The following is a 22,414-nucleotide window of genomic DNA, read 5'->3' as shown; positions in this document are numbered from 1 at the left end:
AGTTGTGACATTTGCGAAAATTCTTCGTTGATTATTTTTTGATTAAATGCGCCCCCTTTCCATAAGACAGGGTCCACACTCACGCTTTGCCCCGGCAGATTCTTTGTTTGTATCATTGCAGCGGGCCCATACGCCGGCGTGTAGGCGTATACGCTAGTGAGAAAGCTTGGAAGCGTGAGCTTTTGGTCACAAGAGGTCGCGGGTTTGCGAGCGCTCTGCGTATTAGGCCGGCGATTTGCCGCTGAGCGCATATGCCGGCGAAATCATTTTAATTAAGCTCACTCCCGCAAGCTTTGGAAGTAGGTTGTACGTCGAAGGCCTAGGTGTTGTAAGTTCAAGTTTGATGTTGGTCAGAGTACTTTTTGACTTTCTGTTGTTAAGAAAATTCTTTGCAGCAGTTTTTTTTTCAAATTAAACGATGATTACCAAGATATTATTAGTGAACAGCATATATTTACACACAATAATTGATCGTTTATGTAACCGATATTAGTGCGGCAACTCTGCATATCGTTCATGGTGTGAGATACTATAGTCCGTCCAAACTAACAGTTTACCGAATTGCGATTTCGAGTAGGGTATCCAAACCTTACCTCAGAGAACTGACTCATCATTTCGCTAGTCAGCATGTTTTATGTCAGACAATCCGTCTCAAGTTAACGTTGCGTAACATTTAAATTTCTCTCACTTCTGTTTTGTTTTCGAGCTTCCATTTTACTTTGGTGAAGGACCTATATGGGTATTAAATTGGAGAAATCCTGTTTTCCCAGCCCTCAGCTGTAATGCATCTAGCGACTGTTCCGCTTGTTTCCCAATGACCGTTGATGGGTCTTGTGACTTACATAGGGACCTAAAATTCTACAAAGTTGAAAAAAAAATTTTTGCTCCTGGATGAGACTGTACAGAGCAAGGACTTGTTGGGCCTCCTGGAAGATCGTATGACCAAGAGGAGGGTATAAACTGCTCTTGGGGAGGGCTTTGAAACTTTTTCAGCAACTAAATTTGACGCCATTGCATAGAGAAGAGTTTGAACTTACAAAAAATAATGAGTGGGTAGTTGAACGATTCATTTTTCTGCAAAATCCAGCTCCATTTTTTGTTGCTCTTTTAACCAAAATACTGAGTAACCAGTGGGCCAAATAGCCCTAGGGGGATGGCTAAACCATTTTTTCGGAAACTAATTTTGATTAAAATTTGTAGATATGAGATGGATCTTTCATAAAATCACAAATGATTGAACACATAAACGATTCATTTTTCTACCAATACAGCCTGTTTTTTGCTCCATTTTCAACATAATTTTCAGCAGCACCCACCAGCAAGTAACTAACTAAATGAAATAGCCCAAAACCCCACTAAAACTGCCCCAAACACAATAAAATTCGCCATGACAACAGCACGCACATGTGCGCTCATTCAACCGTAAAATTAACTTAAATGCGTCACTGCTTTGCCTGGTGATGTATGAATTTCCATTGTGACACAGGTTTACACGGTGGGCATTTCCCAGCACCAAAACTAATTTTTATAGAAATTCCAATATGCGTCCTGAAGCGTTAGCACATAAAAATCAGCTACAGAGTATAATTGAATAGGTGATCAACGTTCCTGACTACCCGGTAAAATAACTATTTTGGTTTCTCTATATTGAATTGTTATAAGTGGGATAGATGGTTCATGCCGATATGCGTGCTAAAAATCACTTAATTTTGGGGGGTTTTCCATTCCTATGCAGTTAATTAATTAAATGTAAGGGAAACATGGCAGTTGTATTGGATAAAAGCCCGGTAAACTGTCCAGGCACAAATATTTCCACTAAGAGGAACTGTGCAACGTCTATCCATTTACGATGAACACGGAATAATTTAATAAAACGTCCAACGGACTACAATATCAACGTATGTGAGAAAATGTTTTCGTTCTGTCAATGGATTCTAGCGGCCTGAGGCGCGCGCAAAGTTAAACTTTGAAAGTTAATAAGGCGTTACGCCCCGGGGCAAAGTTGTTTTTCTGAATTTAATTGAGGTGTGGCGTTCTGCATTGTGCGTTCACTTGTAAGCTGACATTTGTAAGCTTTTATAGTGATGAGACAGTAGATATTAGGATTCGTCTGAAAATTCCTTGTGCGTAATTCATCATCTATAGGTAAGTCAAGATTGAATGAGGCAAATCAATGCAAAATAAATCGCATGCACAGTCAGAATGAATCAAGGAATATAAAATATTAAGCGAGGCAAATAAAATAGCAATGTAAAATGTGGTGATTATACGCCCTCTATCAATTCGATTGTAAGTATTTGAAATTTTAGCATATAGAGTCTATACATAAGTCAGCCTCCCCCTTGAACTTGCTTTAGTTGTTTATTTATGTCAGCATTTTTGGTTTAATGTGCACCAGTTCAAACGTAGTCTCGCAGTTTATCTATAGCTTAAAAAATGTTTTAAATACACATATATTATTGATGTACCGAAATTTCGATTTCTGAAGCAAAGTTCATGCAGTCATTCCATAGCAAAATTACGCTATGTAAATTTATTGCTGGAAAACCATCGATGAATTTTATCTACCTTGTAAAATTACTGTGTAAATCAGTTTACATTCACCAATACGTATGGAATATATTGCTTTCTTTTTGGGTATACCTAATGGCAAATGCAACTACACAGGGTCACAAAGTTTTCTCCGAACTTGATCCACATATAATCCTATGTAACACAGAAATCTGTGCGAATGTTAACGATACGATTTCGTGTGGTAGTATTTCAACTCAAATATATAACCATAAACAACCGGTGGTTAACCATAAAAATTCGCACAGATTTCTGTTTACACAGTCTTATATGTGGATCAAGTTTGGCGAAAATTTTGTGACCCGGTGTAGTAGTGTTTTCCATCACCTTATACTTAAAAAACCTATGTTAGAGCATCTTGTAATTTATGTGTTCATTTCTGTTTCGTAGTAGCAAGAGAAAATCTGCATAGAAGGTGTGATAAATTGCCAAGCACATATGGAAAGTCCAAAAGAGAAACAATCATTTCTCTACAACTTCTGCGAAAAATCGTTTAAATCTAAAAGCGCACTAAGCAAACACACTGGAATTGACACTGGGGAGAAACCTTGCAATTGCAACTATTGTGCTTTCCATCAAAAGTGTGATCAACCAATGCACATTCAAACTAATGATGAAAGGGTAACCTTTAAGTGCAGATATTGTATCAAAGCTTTCATCAATAAAAGTGATCTACAAAATCACACAAGAAGACACGCTTGCAAGAAACCTTACAAGTGCAAATATTGCGAAAAATCATTCACCGATAAATGTAGTCTGCAAATACACATTCGAACTCATACTGGCGAGAAACCTTGCAAGTGCAAATATTGTGAAAAGTCTTTTAGCGGAAAAGGAATTCTGAAAACCCACATTCGAATTCATACTGGAGAGAAACCTTACAAGTGCAAATATTGTGAAAAATCTTTCAGCATTAAAGATAATCTGCAAAGACACATTCGGACCCATACTGGAAAGAAACCTTATAAGTGCAACTACTGTGAAAAATCTTTCAGCATTAAAGGTAGTCTGAAAAGCCACATTCGAACCCATACTGGAGAAAAACCTTACAAGTGCAAATATTGTGATAAATCTTTCAGCCATGAAAGTCATCTGAAAAAACACATTCGAACACATACTGGAGAAAATCATGACAAGTGCAACTATTGTGAAAAATCTTTCAGCAATAAAAGTTATCTGAAAGAACACATTCGAACTCATACGGGAGAAAAACCCTACAAGTGTAACTATTGTGACAAATCTTTCAGCCATAAATGTCATCTGAAAGAACACATTCGAACTCATACTGGAGAAAAACCCTACAAGTGTAAATATTGTGAAAAATCTTTTTGCCAAACTGGGTCTCTACAACAGCACATTCGAACTCACACTGGAGAGAAACCTTACAAGTGCAACTATTGTGACAAATCTTTCAGCAAAAAAGGAATTCTACAAAACCACATAAGAACACATACTGGAGAAAAACCTTATAAGTGTAACTATTGTGACAAATCTTTTCGCCAAACTGGGTCTCTACATGAGCACATTCGAACTCACACTGGAGCGAAATCTTACAAGTGCAACTATTGTGACAAATCTTTCAGTAAAAAAGGAATTCTACAAAACCACATAAGAACTCACACTGCAGAAAAACCTTACAAGTGTAACTATTGTGATAAATCTTTTAGCCGAACTGGGTCTCTACAAAGGCACATTCGAACTCACACTGGAGAGAAACCCTACAAGTGCAGCTTTTGTATCAAAGCTTTTAGCAGGAAAAGTAATCTACAAAAACACATAAGAACATGCATATACTGGAAAAAAGGCATATTAGATGTGGAATAAGTGAAAAAACGTTTGCACTTAATTCAAATTTGAATAAACACAGACGACTCCACACCGGTGAGAAGCCATTCAATTGTGATATTTGCAAAATTTTCTAGCAGGTCAAGTTTCCTTGTACCTTCTTGTACACAGAAGAATTCATACTAAAGCCCTACAAATGCACATCTTGTCATAAAACCTATAGGCAAATGGTTTAGCAAATCACATTCAAATTCACAAAAGATAAAATCCTCAAAAATATAATATTAACACACGACCGAACAATTCCAAACTCATACTGGTTCGACCTTTGTGCAGAAATGTTTTTCAGACAATATATGAAAGCTATGTTTTCTAATCCACTCTAACGGTTCGTTTTTATCCGAATGTGTATTTGAAAGATGCAAATACTAAAAAGTCTGGTTTTGCATTATGTAGTAATATCATGGTCTCGTGCACAGAAAACAAGTTTTTCCAATATGCACCATACGAACAACTTGGTATGTCAATATCACTGATGAAACATTGTAAATAACTGTACCATTAATGCTCTGCTGAAGTTTTACACTGCAATGTTCTCGACCGCTGTGATCCGCGTTATTATTCTCACCGGTCCCTAGTTATGTAAATTATTTTCACAATAAGTTCATTTCATATTTGTTCTATTGAATTTCAGCACATGAAAATACTATTTTTCGATTCAACCCAACATCCTGTTGAAATCCAACACAAAAATTTGTATATGTAATGGTTTTGAAACTAAAACTTGTGGTTATTTACATTAAATTACTATCACAAAATGTTTTGAATGTAATGATTTAAATTATGCTTCGCTTTTCTTCATCCACTGCATGTCTAATCATTACAACAAAAACTGCTAACTGCTTTTGTTTGTGGCTCTGTGTTGATAGTTTGAATACTATGGCCATTCAAGGCAAGATATATAATAAAAGGTTGAGTTGAAGTCATTGGAAATTATAGCTTTACAGGTACATACTACTTTTTCCCCGGGCATTAGGTTGTACGTGACGCCAAAGTGCAGCTTATTAGCAAGCGTTAGCACTTCTTGTTTGCGCAACGGAATGGGCTAATATAAGCTTCGTCCGCAGCCCAATTGCCACAGCGACAATAAAAATGTGCTGTGCTGCATAAACATTTAATTTGCTCGCCTACTTATGCTGTGTGGCAGCATGACGTCTTCTTCTTCGGAGAAAGTGTTGCACTTGCCTGTCGCTTGCGGGGTCGCACCGTGGTAAAACCTTCGTCGTCCCGCTTGTTTGGTTTAGGTGTGGATGCCGCCATTGGTTGTGTTGGTGCATCTGTTGAAACCATTGATGTTGTGGAGGTATCAGCCAACACGGGCTGCAGGATACTGCGACGTCTTGTTGTTATCACCAGTATTGGACGTTGGGGCGCTAAAGGGTGCTTGCGCCTCTGAATACTTGTTGGACGTGTCAGTCGACTCGGGCTGTGGTGTACCGCCTCTGGTGTCTTTACTTTGTTGCCCACATTGGGCGTTGCGGCGCTAGAGGGTGGAAGCGCCTTTGCAGACTTCGCCCCGCTCCCGTGACGTCAGCTGTCACGGTTGGAGGCGCACCTTTAGTGGCAAACAGTTGTCAGTCCTTTCTTATTCACAGGTGTTACGGACAATAAGCTCCCCAGTACAAATAATTTTCCCGCCACTTAGTGATTTTGTTGTTGTCGACGCCTTGTGACGCAATAAGCACGTACAATCATACGATCCCCAGGTTTTGGCCGGTGTAATTTTGAGGCTGGTGTAATGTTGAGGCTGCAGCCATGGTGTAATGAACCTGTATGTGTCTTAAAAATTCTATTTGCATAAGGTGTGGCCAGAATATCTTTCAAGATCACGACTTGGCCAACCTTATACTACCAGTTAGAGAACTGCAAGGTGGAATTAAGAATGTGCTTGAATTCTACATTATCTTAAAAGACTTTATTTGCCCTGGTGATATCGCAGTCACCATCACAAATTGTAGATATATGTCTAAAGACACAGGAGAAGTCCCGCCTACATCACAAGACCTGTTTGATGTAATTGATGCTGTGAAATCTGTACAGCCCGGTGCACCGTCTTCCAATGGCTCAGCACAGACTTTCAAAAGCACAGCGAGTGCACGTGCTCGCCGAAAGCTTTAAGACTTCGACAACTTAAGCGACGTTGTGCTTTAAAATCAAGAATGTTGGATCTTGAGCTCGACTTCGAGCTCTCTAAAGCCCAGGACGATGTGGAATTAGCTGAATTCGCTGCGGACACAGTAAGTGAATTCGACTAATGCGAATCTACGCAGGGTTGGGACCTCACCCCAGTTACGAAGCCGAGGCCCATACCTCTGTTTGAACACGCCAAAACTCCTGAACCACACAAACTGGGCAAAACATCCACGAAGGAAATCGACTGTTTGGGTCAACCAAACTCCAGAGTACATGAACATGATTTGACACCATCTGATAGGCCGTCATTTGTGGACAGTAGTAAAATGATGAATGTGAACTCGACAGACAAGCCACTTGCGACAGGCAAGTTACAGGCTCCAGTCGAGCCTTCCAGTGTCCTCCCAGCGAAGACAGAAGGGTTTGGTCCAGCGGTTGCCACCAGCGCAGATGCCACTGGGGCGGCACATTTGAGCGGAGTCCTCTCAACCGAGCGTTGGGACCTCATAAAATACGTCCACAAGCGACTACCTCAGATTTGTACGTATTTGTTGAAACCGTGAAGCAAGGTTTTTTACTTACCCAAACTAACGTTAGAGAAATATGACGGGAATCCTCTTAATTATCACAAGTTCATGAACGATTTTGATAGACAGATAAACAAGGCTTATCTATCTGACGCCGAGAAGTTGGGATACCACTGTGAATTTTGCGTTGAAGACGCCCTGACTAACATTTTGGAATGCAAAAGCATGCCTCCCGAATTAGAATACAGGGAGGCATTGGATATACTCCACAGGAAACATGGGTGATTAGACCTTGTTGTTAGAGCACATATGGTATGGATAGATTGACCTGTCGGCCGCCACTTAAAGACAACGACTTCAGACGTTTGCGTTCTATTCGAGCACAGGCTTCTGAGAGTGATAAGCTGTTCAGTCAGTGGAACTGTCAGTACACACTTGATTTGCCACAAAACATTGAGGCCGTTGTACAACGTTTGCCACAAAACGCGATCAGACGATTTATCACAAAGTCATCCGAACTCCGTTTGCGAAATCGGCCAGTGACTGTTCAAACCTTGTTGGATCTTCTTGAGCTGTTGGCAGAGGATAGTCTTTCGCCTATGATGAGGTTTGTTTCCGTCGACGAACATAAGTCAAAGGGTCAAGCGAGCATGAAAGGAAAGCCGCCGGAGCGAGTTGCAGCTACTTACTCAACGTTAACCAACGGTGTGTCTCAGCGGAGATCTTTGTGGAAAAAGGCACCACACACTACTACATTGGACACATCCTGCTGGTCCATCGGGTTAACGCACGATTTCACTGGTGGAAGGTCATGGGGCCGGCGTGTCAGAAACTTCTGCTGCCACGCTACGAGCCAGATCTGTGCGTCTGAAAGTGGTGCCAGTGACTGTATTTGGTACGAATTCAGAGCCTTGCCTTACCCATGCATTTCTAGATGACGGATCGGATACTTCACTTTGCTCTGAGGTCTTAGCAAAAAGGCTGGGATTGCGTGGTGTGGAGGACAACTTAACGATAACCACCGTGAATGGAACGCAGACATTGCGCAGTAGTAAAGTTTCGCTATCAGTACAGGGCTTAAAGGAGAAAGAACGATTTTTTATGGAAAATGTCATGGTCGTGCCCAAGTTGCCGAACTTACAGGGTAGCATCCCTACAGTAAATGATGTTAAGCGGTATCAGCACATCCGCGACCTTGAATTTCCTGTAATTGACTGTCCGGACATTGGCTTGCTTGTTGCAGCCGATGTGTATGAGGCGCACGAACAACGCGATGTTGTGCGTGGCACACGAGCCGACCGCGTTGCTCTACGCACTGGGTTAGGTTGGTGCTTGTTTGGCCCAGGAAAAGATCATCGCAGCCAAAAAGCTTGTGTCAACTTCATGCATTCAGACACAAAACTACATCGCCAGTTGGATCAACTTTACAGTAATGAGTTTCAGGAAAAAGGCTATCAGGGCCTGGGAATTTCACTCGATGACAAACGCGCTATTTCCATTATGGAGGATAGTGTCATCAAAGTGGATGGACATTACCAAATTGGGTTACCTTGGAAGTCGCCCGAACCGAAGCTGCCACACAATAGAATTTTGGCAGAGCGACGCTTGCTACATCTAAAGCGGCGTTTTGAGAAAGATACCCAGTTTTTTGAAAAGTACAAAGAAAAAATAGAGGATTACTTAAAACAAGGGTTTGTGCGGAGAATACCCACGGACTGTTTGCCATGTATACATCTGTATACAGTATCTGTATACAGAGCAAACAAGGTACATACCACACCATGCAACGGGTGGCAAATTTCGAATTGTTTTTGACTGTGCTGCTTCCCACAAGGGATCCTCTTTGAACGACAAGCTGTTGCAAGGGCTAGACCTTACCAATAGTCTTGTGGGAGTGCTGCTACGTTTTCGCCAGGAGGTTGTTGCCTTTGCGGCCGACATCAAGGGCATGTTTCATCAGGTGAAGGTTGTTCCAAAGGATTGTGATTCGCTACGATTTCTATGGTGGCCCGATAGCGATTTAAAACGTCCCCCTGTGGACTACCAAATGCTTGTGCATTTGTTTGGTGCCACCTCTTCGCCGAGTTGTGCAAGCTTTGCGCTACGAAAAGCAGCGTTGGATAAGAAGGACTTGTTTTCGGCACCTGTTGTTGAGACTGTTTTAAAGAACTTTTATGTAGACGACTGTCTTAAGTCAGTGCCAACAGTTGACCTGGCCACTGAGCTTATCAAAGATGTAAGCACCATTTTGCGTGAGGGAGGATTTCATCTAACGAAATTTCTCAGCAACTCATCTGTTGTGCTTGAATCTGTAGACAAGGACGACCGCTCAGAAGCGGTGTTGAACTTGGATTTATCGTACTTGCCGATGGAAAGAGCGTTGGGTGTTCAGTGGGACATGGCCAACGACTGTTTTGGAATTCGTGTGAATATAAAGGAAAAAACATATACACGCCGTGGTATGTTGTCAATGATCAGTCAGGTCTATGACCCGCTGGGGTTTGTTCAACCATTTGTTCTTCCCATGAAAAGACTGATGCAGAATTTGTGCAACCAAAAACTTGGCTGGGATGACCCACTTCCCCAAAGTGTGGTCGAGCATTGGAATGTCTGGTTGGACCATGTGCCTTTGTTAAAAAACGCGACAATTCTGCGTTACTTCAAACCGCCTGACACTGTTATCGTATTAACCGAAGCCGTTTGTTATCCACGTTTTGAGGACTCAAGCGGGAATATACACCGCTCATTGGTGGTAGGAGAATCACGAGTGACCCCTCTGAAGCCAGTCACGATACCTCGGCTGGAGTTAGTGGCCGCAGTAACTGCTGTCAGATTGGGGACAATGGTTATTCATGAATTGGACTATGACGTAGACTATGTGTGGTTTTTGGTCTGATTCCACCACGGTGTTGCACTACATTCACAATTCTTCACGCCGCTTTCAGACCTTTGTTGCGAATCGACTCGCTGTTATTCACGAGCAGTCGAAACCGTCGCAGTGGCGACATGTGGGAAGTAAGGATAATCCCGCCATCATTGCTTCGCGCGGGTTGATGCCCAGCGAATTTGAAAAGGCCGGAACGTGGTTTGGGGGCCCAGAATTCCTGTGGAAATTTTGGCCAGATCAACCGCATGTCCTTCCCGTGCTGGATGCAGATCTCGAATTAAAAGCACACACTGTTTGTGCTGTGAATGTAACCGTTAACCAAATGCCTTTACAAAGCCTGTTGCAACGTTTCTCCTTGTGAGTTACCTTGCAAAAATCAGTTGCCTGGTTAACCCGCTTCAGGAATTGTCTGTTGTGGAAATACGGACGAAGAGGAGCTGCAGTTTTCACAGAAACGTTGAAATTTTGTTCGGTTGGTCTAACAGTTCAAGATTTGGATCTGGCCATAAGAAATATCCTGCAATTGGTGCAACGAGAAGCTTTTCCTGCTGATCTAGCGAATCTGGTGAACTGTAAAAGTTTTGAAGAAGGAATTAAACACCATTGTGCAACGAGCTACACGAAGCTACGTAAATCAGACTTGGATTTCCAACAGAAACATCAGGTAATTCTGCCCCATCGCCACCATGTAACGGATTAAATCATAGATTACTATGAGCCAGCAAAGAACCAATTGGCATTTCAATCCTCCGCTTGCAAGTCACCAGGGTGGAGTATGGGAGCGTGTCATTCGTTCCATACGCCGCGTTCTTCAAGCTATTGCGGGCAATACTTCGTTGTCCGACGAGTCTTTGTGTACCTTTCTTGCTAAAGTTGAACGAATACTAAATAACCGACCAATCGCCGCCGTTGGGTACGATTTTCGGAACCTACGTGCTCTCACTCCCAACATGTTGTTACTTGGTAAGACGGACTGTTCGCTCCCCCCAGACGAATTTGCGACGGCCGACGGCTACCGAAAATCATGGCGTACAGTCCAGTGGTTGGCCGACATGTTTTGGAAGAGATGGTTACGGGACTACCTTCCAACGTTGCAACTGCGCCACAAATGGGTCCAACACTCCGCAAACTTTGGAGTAGGCGACCTGGTTTTGGTCGTGGACGAGATGAACCCCCGGGGTGCTTGGCCAAAGGGCCTTATTGAAGAGGTGTACCCTGACGTTGAAGGAGCTGTCAGACGTGTTCGCGTACGCACTGCAAGAGCTGTTTACACGCGAGATGTTCGCAAGCTGCGCCTACTCGAGGCCGCTTGATAATTGTGTATGTGTTTCGTTATTGTCCATTGTTGTGTGAAATAACTTCGTTTCCACGTTCGTTATTTGGGGCCGGTATGCTACGGACAATAAGCTCCCCAGTACAAATAATTTTCCCGCCACTTAATGATTTTGTTGTTGTCGACGCCTTGTGACGCAATAAGCACGTACAATCATACGATCCCCACGTTTTGGCCGGTGTAATTTTGAGGCTGGTGTAATGTTGAGGCTGCAGGCATGGTGTAATGAACCTGTATGTGTCTTTAAAATTCTATTTGAATAAGGTGTGTCCAGAATATCTTTTGAGATCACGACTTAAGAAATGATTTCAAAACTGCTGAAATAAATGTGCATTTTAAAACTTGGCCGACCTTATACTACCAGTTAGAGAACTGTAAGGTGGAGTTAAGAAAGGGCTTGAATTCTACAACAGATGTGACGTCACGTGTCACACCGTCACGTGTCATGTCGGACGTTGCGACGAGCGCACCTGCGTCCGCCACTGCCGACTCGCCCTTATCTTTGGCTTGCTGTTCTGCGTCTTGAAGCTCTGGCTTCTTGAGCTCTGGGTTGAAACGGGCTTCAACATCAATATTATGGGCGGTATGAAAAGGATCGACCGCTGGCACAATTCCGGCCGAAACAACAGGCCGGGAAACTACAGCTTGCGCGTAGTTTAACGTTATAAATGCCATTTGTGCGTCTTCAACAATATCGCACAGGCTGGCCACTGGCCTTAGAAGGGCTGGGCTGGCTTTGCGCAGTGGCCTCAGATAGTCTACAACAGATCAATAACCAGAAAAACTACGACGAAAACTTGAATGAAATCACTGCTTTAGATAGACTCAAATAATTTGCTGTATAGCTATATAGAGGTCACGGCACGAATGCTTGAGTTATTCATTCCATTATTGTGTTATTCAAAAATGATTTGTTTCGGGTCCTATTAGCGTTAAACTACGGTAACCCTCCTCATATATCATCAAAAGTATTTTGTAGAATCCAGCAATTCAACATTAATAAAACCGACATCCCAGAAGCACCAAATAGAAAATAAAAAAAGCTAAGGCCGTGCCCATTTACACTTTGCGCCGGCGGATTCTTTGTTTGTTTCATTATACGCCGGCGTGCGGGCGTACGCTTGGGACAATGAAACAAACAAAGAATCCGCCGGCGCAAAGCGTGAGTGTTGACCCGGCCTAACACAGCTTGTGAACGCAATAGAAAAAAGTTTTGTTGTATTTTGCTCCATCACGTGACTTGACAAGCAGCGCTGGAGTGCCCCTTTTTTTCGCGAGTGAGAGTGTTGTTTGGTATTCCGTTTGAATTGCTCTGAAAACCAAACAAAGCTGTCTCTTGCTAAATGGCAGAGTTAATGTCGGAGGTGAATGGCAGAGTTAAGTTAATTTAATGCCGAAACAGTTGTGATGCAAATTGCAGCAAGCTTGGTAGCAACAGTGGCACAAGAATTGTATTAGAACTAAAAAAAATCGATTACTGTGCACTATTTCATTTAATTACTGAGAATTAATAAGACCTAGCACAATGTAAACTTTGTAGCAATTAAACTATGCATCAGGGCACTTGATAGAAAAACTATGCCGGCCCGATGATTTATTCAAGATTAAATAAATTGTGCAAACAAATACCTATATTTTTAGGTAACCGTTGGTCACGCATCACTGCATACGTACAGCAGCAATGGAGCGCTTGCATATTATAGCCGTATGGTTTATGGAATGTGCAACAATCCATATAAGTTTACTGTTACTTGTGTGTAGAAATGTGCATAGGAATAGTGTATAGTTTTGTTGATCTTACAGAAAACCTATCACGATTTTTCCATAAAATTAGAGAAAATCCGTGACGATATAAATGAAGCTTTATTTTCTTATTCACAGTAGCAAGGAAAAATTTAAAATTGTGGTACGTTGGCAAGCAGCTATATGGAAAGTCCAAAAGAAATAAAATGATTTCGCTGCAACGTCTGTGAAAAAGTATTTAAATTAAAAGGCTCACTGAAGAAACATACTGAAATTCACACTGGTGAGAAACCTTACAATTGCGATTATTGTGAGAAAGCATTCCGTCAAAAAAGTGATTTTCGACGTCACATAACAACACATACTGGGGAGAAGCCTTTCAAGTGCATCTATTGTGAAAAATCTTTCATGCAAAGAAGTAATCAACAAATACACATCCGAACTCACACTGGAGAGAAACCCTTCAAGTGCAACTTTTGTATCAAAGCTTTTAGCAACAAAAGTGATTTACAAAAACACATAAGAACACATACTGGAGAAAAGCCATTCAGATGCGATTTTTGTGAAAAAACCTTTGGAACTAATACAAACTTACATATACACAGACGTGTCCATACTGGAGAGAAACCCTACAAATGCAACAGTTGCGGCCGGGATTTTAGCAGCAAACAAGGATTGGAAAATCACATAAGAACGCATACTGGAGAAAAGCCTTACAGATGTGAAGTTTGTGAAAAAACATTTACAACCAGTACCAACTTGAAACAGCACAGACAAGTCCACAAGTTGCGACATTTGCGAAAATTCTTCGTTGATTATTTTTTGTTCATATGCGCCCCCTTTTTCTTGAGACAGGGTCCACACTCACGCTTTGCGCCTTCTTTGTTTGTTTCATTGCCGCGGGCGCATACGCCGGCGTGTTTGCGTACGCCAGTGAGAAAGCTTGGAAGCGTGAACTTTTGGTCACAAGAGGTCGCGGGTTTGCGAGCGCTCTGCGTATTACGCCGGCGACTTGCCGCTGAGCATATACGCCGGCGAAATCATTTTGATTAAGCTCACTCCCGCAAGCTTCTGAAGTAGGTTGTACGTCGAAGGTCTAGGTGTTGTAGTTGAAGTTTGATGTTGGTCAGAGTACTTTTTGAATTTCTTTGTTTAGAAAATTCTTTGCAGCACTTTTGTTCAAGTTAAACGAAAATTACCAAGACATTATCAGTGAACAGCATATGTTTACACACAATAATTGATCAAAAAAAGTACTCTGACCAACATCAAAATATATAACAGCATTTGTTTACACACAATAATTGATCAAAAAAAGTACTCTGACCGACATTATTAGTGAACAGCATATGTTTACACACAATAATTGAGTTTATGTAACTGATATTAGTGCCTGCAACTCTGCATATCGTTCATGGTGTGAGATACTATAGTCCGTCCTAACTAACAGTTTACCGAATTGCAATTTCGAGCAGGGTATCCAAACCTACCTCAGAGAACTGACTCATCATTTCGCCAGTCAGCATCCAGACAAAATCCGCGTGTTATACAGTTGCCTCGTAGCCGAAACTACTTAGGCGTATAAAATAAACGTGAAAAGCTGGCTGAAAACAATAACTCAAAATAAAAATGTAGGCGAGAAGTAAACAAGAAAATATGAAAGTAAACGTTAATAAACATGCGAGGTAAAAATAAAAATACATAAAGGATGTGCCTCCAACAAAATACGCCAAAACAACAAAATAATAATGAGTTGTTTTAATTTGCTTCCGTTAAAACCAACCGATATCATCAGTAGGAGAGAATTGCTGTATGTTTTATGTCAGACAATCCGTCTCAAGTTAACGTTGCAATACATTTAAATTTTTCTCACTGGTGTTTTCCTTTTGAGCTTTCATTTTACTTTGGTGAAGCGTTAGCACATAAAAATCAGCCACAAAATATAATTGAATAGGAGATCAACGTTCCTGACTACCCGGTAAAATAACTATTATGGTTACTCTACCTTGAATTGTTATAAGTGGGATAGATGGTTCATGCCGATATGCGTGCTGAAAATTACTTAATTTTGGGGGTTTTTCCGTTCCTATGCAGTTGATTAAATGTAAGGGAAACATGGCAGTTGGATTGTAAACTGACCAGGCACAAATATTTCCACTAAGAGGAACTGTGCAACGTCTATCCTTTTAGGATGAACATGTTTCGTTCTGTCAATGGATCCTAGCGGACTAAGGCGCGCGCAAATGAAAAATCTTTCACGCAAAAAGTAATCAACAAATACACATCCGAACTCACACTGAAGAGAAACCCTTCAAGTGCAACTTTTGTATCAAAGCTTTCAGCAGGAAAAGTAATCTACAAAACCACATGAGAACATGCATATACTGGAAAAAAAGCATATTAGATGTGGAATAAGTGAAAAAACGTTTGCACTTAATTCAAATTTGAATGAACACAGACGACTCCATACCGGTGAGAAGCAATTCGATTGTGATATTTGCAAAATTTTCTAGCAGGTCAAGTTTCCTTGTACCTTCTTGTACACAGAAGAATTCATGCTAAAGCCCTACAAATGCACATCTTGTCATAAAACCTATATGGTTTTGAAACTAAAACTTGTGGTTATTTACACCAGATTACTATCACAAAATGTTTTGAATGTAATGATTTACATTATGCTTCGTTTTTCTTCATTCACTGCATGTCTAATCATTACAACAAAAACTGCTAACTGCTTTTGTTTGTGGCTCTTTGTTGATAGTTTGAATACTATGACCATTCAAGGCAAGATATAAATTGTTATCACTCAGAACAGCTTGCAACAACAATATTTAACTATAGAAATGAGAAATTCTACAATCCGACTGCCAACCTACGTAGCGGCCGTGTTTGAATATTCCGCACTGTTTAAAGCACCAGCAGTGCGTTTGGTCCAACGCGGCGCCAGATCATTTTTATGGTCAACAAAACTAAGTCATATGCCAGACACGTCCGATGATCCTGCCCAGCAGTTTACCATCAACCGCGTTTGGTGAGATTTTTTCTGGAGAGTGTATGTTTGTGTGGAGCGCGCCATACTGTGGTTATGAAAGACAGCGACAATTCAGAGAAGTTGTTTGCGATATTTAGATGTTACGCCCGGAGGCGGAATTGTTTTAAATTATTTAATTAGGTGTTAAGGTGTTCTTTATTTTGCATTGTTAGGTGAGACATGTATTTTGTAAGAAGGTTATGCCATGAGATTCCTAGTGTGAAAATGTCAAAATCAGAAAGAGCTTATATACCAACTGTTTGTCTGGTTTATTACCGGATTTTAGTATGATAATAAACATTATATCAATGAATTATTCTGTAAATGCAAAAAACTCTGCAGGCTAGAGGAAAAAGTGCCTATTGGCAGGACACATGTTACACTAAATATAGGCATATATATATAGAGAGAGAGAGAGAGATTTTTCGATAAAAGAGTGCAAAATTACGGTGTTAAATTTTGTTGGCCAAAAAAAACAGTAAACGTATATAATTTAATGAACTTGTTTACTGGTAAAAATAATTGAAATTACGGTCTGAATACCACATAAAACCAACAATAAATTATTATGAGTAACCTGGTGACATTGTGGGACAAAAAAAAAATGTAAATCAGTTTTTAAGATTCTATTGCTAATAAAGGAATTACATCAATAGCTGAAATAATATTGTATTTAAACGTGTTTTATGACAAGCCAATAAACCAATTATTTTGTTTTAGGATTTGTAGTTTCGACGTCATATTTGCAATTATTATGTTGTGTTTTTCTGGCATCATCCGTTTTTTGATTAACAGCTGGTAGCATTCACACTGCAAACACACATCATCTCATTTACGGCGTGCTTGCTATTCTTTCGTATGCAAGGTAGGTTATTAAATATTCGGTCAACATATTTTATGACACTTCCAACAACAAGCCGCATTTTGAAATGAGTCACGGAGTAACCCAAACTCAAACAACCCTGCACGAATTTTGTTTATAATCCACACATGCCTTTTGCAAAGGCACGGACATACGGAAAAACGAACAGAGACAGACCGACAAAAGGACATATAGGACAGGGACTTTTAATATAAATCCTAGTCTGCTTGTTTATTATGTATTAAACTGGTCGACTTTGGGTTTGATAGCAGACTTTTTTGTCAGGAGCCAGATATACGGCAGTGTTATTATTTGTGTAGACGTTTTAAACAACGCCTCACAGATCCTAGATCATTTTAGCTGAAGCATCGTGAATTCTACAAGGCAATACTGATTTGGAGAACATCAACCCTTGTACATCAAGTAAACAACATATGTTTGGCTTTTTCACAAAAATTACTATTTTTTGTCACTAAATACAATAATATGCTAAAATTCGGAACCAGGAAACAAAAATTCTTTAGCTCCAATTGATGTGATAATTTCTGGTTCGCAGTACCAAGAGAAAATCTTGCATAGAAATTATTATGGATAGTCAACAAAAGAAATCATTTCACTGCAATATTTGTGAAAAATCATTTAAAGCAGAAAGCACTCTATAAAAGAAACACTTCGGAATTCACCCTGGGGAGAAACCTCACAAAATACGAATACACATACGAACACACACTGGAGAGAAATCTTACAAGTGTACACATTGCACAAGAGATTTTTATAGAAAACATCATCTGCATAAACAAATAAAAACACATACTAAAAAAAGTCACCTACCCCAATCCAGAAAACTAATGCACTTATAAACGCGGACACTTACCAAAAATTGCCCTCCTGAATTTTTTTTAGTGGACGTCCATGCTAATAATACATCCCCCATGGAACGTGAGAATGAGATGAAGACGAGGTTGTGGCGATGAAGGGCGTGATGTACCAGAGATCTAATCGATTTGGGTCTTGTTACTTTTCATGTACTTTGCTTTTTGTTTAGCCTGCCTATTGCGTCTATGTCAGTACAAAATAAGTTGTAAGTTAGAATAATATTGATAAACTTGACTTGTATGTAGTTTTCTGTGAAACTGCAATTCTATTTGAATTTGAGTTATTCTTATGCTGTAAAGGCGAAAAATATATTTCGAAATATATATAACTGGCATGCTTTTCTTAATTTATTGGTGTACCCATGGCCCCTGTCCCGTTTGCGCGTGCTTCATTCATTGGTTGGACAACTCCTCGTTTATTGTGCTGTACGAATGGACTCAAATTTGTGCCAAAAAGGCTTTAGATTAAGAAGAGCAATCAAAACGTATATACAAAAACAAATGGGTGTAAATGCTAATTGTAAAAGTTCCCATCCTATTTCGGCGAGACGTTGACATACCATGCAGATTAACCGGGAGCCTTTGCCTCTGTATGTGCTGCTCAATGAACATTTCAATTTACCGTTTGCTTGATCCACAATCCAATCGTACTTTTTGCTTGAAAACTCTTCTACGACTCTTTTAAACGTCCTTATTGTTTCATCATCGAGAGTTGGAAATGCAAATGCATTTAATGATGGACTGTAGGTAACTTATACGCGCAGGTAAACCATTTTAACACCTCAAATGTTAAACTTTTCCCGCTCTACATCAGCAACAATTTAATTTATGTCTTCTTTCCAAATTCGCAGAACGTTTTTTGGGAAGGAAATTATTGTCATCCTGTATTGAATCAAAACTAATTTTATTGAATAATTCAGGACTCGCCACTAATCTAATACATCGTACTAAATCTAAGCACATTATCCATGCCTTGTATTCGCGTTCCATGGGAGGAACCAAACGCTTTTCTCCGGGATTCGCTTTCCTTTTGGTGAAGTCTAAAGTTTGCCATTGTCTGTATTCGTCAAGTGACATTGATTTGTTACCAAGTAATTCAATTCGCCAAAAACTTTTGTTTTAAATTCTCCCACTGCAGTAAGATTGTTTCTGTTACGACTTTTTAATTGCCTTGTGTTATTAGACCTTTTAATTGTCGCGAGTAAATTGGTAAGTCAAATTTTTTGATTGCAGTTATCACAGGTCCACACTGTAGCCACTCAAACATAGAATGAAAAACCAACAATGAACGTTGAATCCTTTTCAAGTGACACGATTACGTCACAAGCTTAATTACTGTTCATGCGTCAACAACAACGCATACACATATGTACAAGGTATAAAGGCAATGTATATCAGTTTCCAATTGTGCAGGAGTAATTATTTTTGCCTGCACCTTGGACTTGTTTCGGTAAGAATTTGAAAGTGAAAAGAAAATGTCATTTAGACAGCAGGAATCATTCTGTTTTCAAGGGGGTGCCTTTGCATTTGAAGGTGTTTCACTTTTTGGTACGGATATTTTCAATTTAATTTTTTGATTTGGCATGTGTTTGAACATGACAATCAATGTAACAATCAAGATTGCTAAGAGGACTTGCGCATTCCGCCTCCTAAAATGAGCACGAAACGTAGTTTGGAAATAAATATGCTTATGCAAAACCCGCAAAAAATCGTAATCATTTTTTTCAAGTGTACACGAAAATAGTAACTGCACACCTCAAAATTCTTGTTGCAATTATGCATAACATATTCAATCTACAGTAACCGTATAGATTTAATAGATTTTTTTGCTGTGTTGATATTAGCTGTCTTTTAACTGTTTGTGACTCTTCTGGATGTGCCACAAATACTTTTTTAAATAAGCTTTTCATGCTCGAGTTTTTATTTGAGATTATGCTCTCAACATAAAACTAAAATGTGTTTGTTGTGACTGGTTCATGGAAATATAAGATAGAATCCGTAAAGCTGTTTCTGACAACACAATTGCCAACCGTGTTAGACATGTGTTGTTTTGAATGATGTCCGCCCTACACATCCAAAAAATTCTCGAAACTTGGAGTCTTGGGTATGCGGCAAAACCTACCGTCTGTGTAAGCAGCAGTACTTATATTTTATTGCATGATGTTCGTGCACACTATAATACTGAATCGCGACGAAGTTAATTAAATTGTATTTGGAATTAGGGCAATGCATGCTACTTCCTGAGTGTTATGACGCAACAATACTTTATGGACATTTCAATCAAATACGGCTTATCTACAATCTATATGGAATGTACCAGTAATACTCGGTCTATTTACATTCTTAGTTTTCTTGTCTGGATATTTATCTGCTGTGGCACAACTTTCCTGTGGCACAAGGTGTAAATATAATCGCAAAAATATAATTTATGTACAATAAAATTGCAAGTCACCTGAACGTATAAGCAAGCAAACTTTTCATACTGTAGGAGCTCTTGATTTGTGGATACCAACAAGCAGGGCACTCAATGTATTGAGCGTAAAAACTCTAACCTCCGTTTGTCAAATTTTTACCTAAAAAAAGACTAGGACCTGCTTTAAACCAACTGTACAAACATTAATACAAAGAATGTAACTACTTGTATATTGAGACACGTCTGTCCGGTACTGCTACGCAAAACTAACTCGAAGCGAGATAAAGACAACATAGCCACTAGCGGCACCGATAAGCAAAAATAACAGCGTGTAATATTCTACCTAATCCTGGCAAGAAGATTAAGCACATTACACTGCAACTCTACAAAAAAACACTAAACTTAATCGGATAAAATTTGTACCCAAGACTTAATTAGGACCTGCTTCAAACCAGTGCACAATTTAATATCAAGAACTGAACTGTTTCTACGCCAAGTAGCGTCTGTCCGCTACTGCCACACAAACATTCTGCCCAAATACTCGAAAAAGTGTCAGGTCGTTCCCCATTCTCGGAAGAGCACCCAAAATATAGTACAAAAAGGATGTTGGTCACGTTACATTACAACACCAACAACACAACCAATAAAATTAAACAAAAAATTACCTTACCGTACAACAAAAAGAAAAACAATCTTTAGAATATGAGATACAGTATACAATGCGTCAAAATTGAGAGACTGTACTAATTATTGTCTTTCTGCATGGTATTTGTGTCATTTCATCACTTGTAAGATGGGCGACGAACGGCCAAGTTGACATTACTCTATTTAAATGAATAGTCTTGGGCCTTCCTATATCCAGAAATTTTGCTCTTGGTGGTGTACGATTCCTCATGTGGAGGGTTGTGGAACTTTTTAATTTAATGATTCAACAAAACTTGCAACATCACTTAATTCCCATTGCTAAACTTGTTAAAGATGAAGCAATGCTGCGTTAATCAATAAGAGGCTAATAACAGTAGCAGATGTCCATATCACTATTTGGAGTATTGCTCAAATGCGCAGCGTGTATATTTCTCCACATAGCAAACGTCATAGTGGAGTTAAATCCAATTCCAAATCAAACTTCCTCTCGACGTTATTTCATCAAAGTAGAAAGTTTTCCGGCAAAACACGTATAGCGCAAAAGAACTTGCGATCACTTGTTAACGTTTTTATTCGTCTGCTGCTATTGTAAAGTTTTATAAACAAGATTGAATGTAATTGTTCAACCGTTATGCTGGAACAGGCTCGTGGTTAGCCGTTATTGCAGTGGTTCCCCAAGTGGGCGCCGGCGTTGGCAATCGTATTGGGGGGCGCAGGAGACTGAATGGGCGCTTGGAGGGCGCTTGGAGGGCGCTTGGTGATATGGCAAATTTTCTCTTATAGCCTAAGTCAGTGTTTCCCAACCGGTGGTACGTTTACCACTAGTGGTATGCGACCGCATTCCAGGTGGTACGAGAGCACCTTTTCCTAATTATTTTAGCTCTTACTTGATGGAAACGTGCGTTCAGCGCATTCATCACTCTTTTAGATGAAAAAATAAATCGTCTTGATATCGACAATTGAGGAGACTTACGATTGTTTTTGTCCGACATGAAACCTGATATTGAGAAATTTGTGTCATTGCACCAACCTCACCCATCGCATTAATTGACCAGCAACAAATAAATTCGCTGTGTTTTTTGTCTGTTCTGTTGGGCGTTGTTAAATGACTAAGGTGTTTTGGGGGGGGGGGGAGGCGGCACAGAAAAAAGTTTGAGAAACACTGTGTTAATGCATCGTCCTGAGGACCTTGGAAAACCTTTGTTTAAGAAGCGTAACACGAAATTGGCGAGCAGGCCAGGACGCTGCAACCACAGAAGACGCGTTCCTGTCACACGAGAAAGTACTAAGGTTCATCATATTTTCTCTTGGACTGGATGATGGCTTTGGCATGACGCCCCCGCATTTCAGAAACGAAGACAATTTTAACTCATTTTTACAAGTTTCTTATTGCGCCAGCATAATAGCTACGGAAGGGGTTAAGAGGCACCTTTTTTGAACAAACGTTGACAAAGACTTTATATTGGATATTCAAAACGGGGCCGATAATCTGTACGAAATGCAATTTGATGAGATAGTTACCAAAGCCAAAGCACTCGGACTGAAGCCC

The 22,414-nt window shown here is 40.1% G+C and overlaps 1 protein-coding gene across 1 annotated transcript; it reads left to right on the top strand.

Moving 5' to 3' along the window:
* The first annotated feature begins 3,009 nt into the window (after positions 1 to 3,009).
* Positions 3,010 to 13,730, top strand: LOC145912006 (uncharacterized). The gene is made up of 3 exons (XM_082999436.1): positions 3,010 to 4,330; positions 13,290 to 13,373; positions 13,645 to 13,730. The coding sequence occupies exons 1-3, from the start codon at positions 3,010 to 3,012 to the stop codon at positions 13,728 to 13,730; spliced, it is 1,491 nt and encodes a 496-aa protein (XP_082855562.1).
* The last annotated feature ends 8,684 nt before the right edge of the window (positions 13,731 to 22,414 follow it).

Source organism: Ascidia mentula, chromosome 8 (genome assembly GCF_947561715.1).
Source record: "Ascidia mentula chromosome 8, kaAscMent1.1, whole genome shotgun sequence".
Classification (NCBI taxonomy): domain Eukaryota; kingdom Metazoa; phylum Chordata; class Ascidiacea; order Phlebobranchia; family Ascidiidae; genus Ascidia; species Ascidia mentula.
The sequence above is the reverse complement of the archived record's forward strand: the minus strand, read 5'-3'. Positions and strand labels throughout refer to the sequence as shown.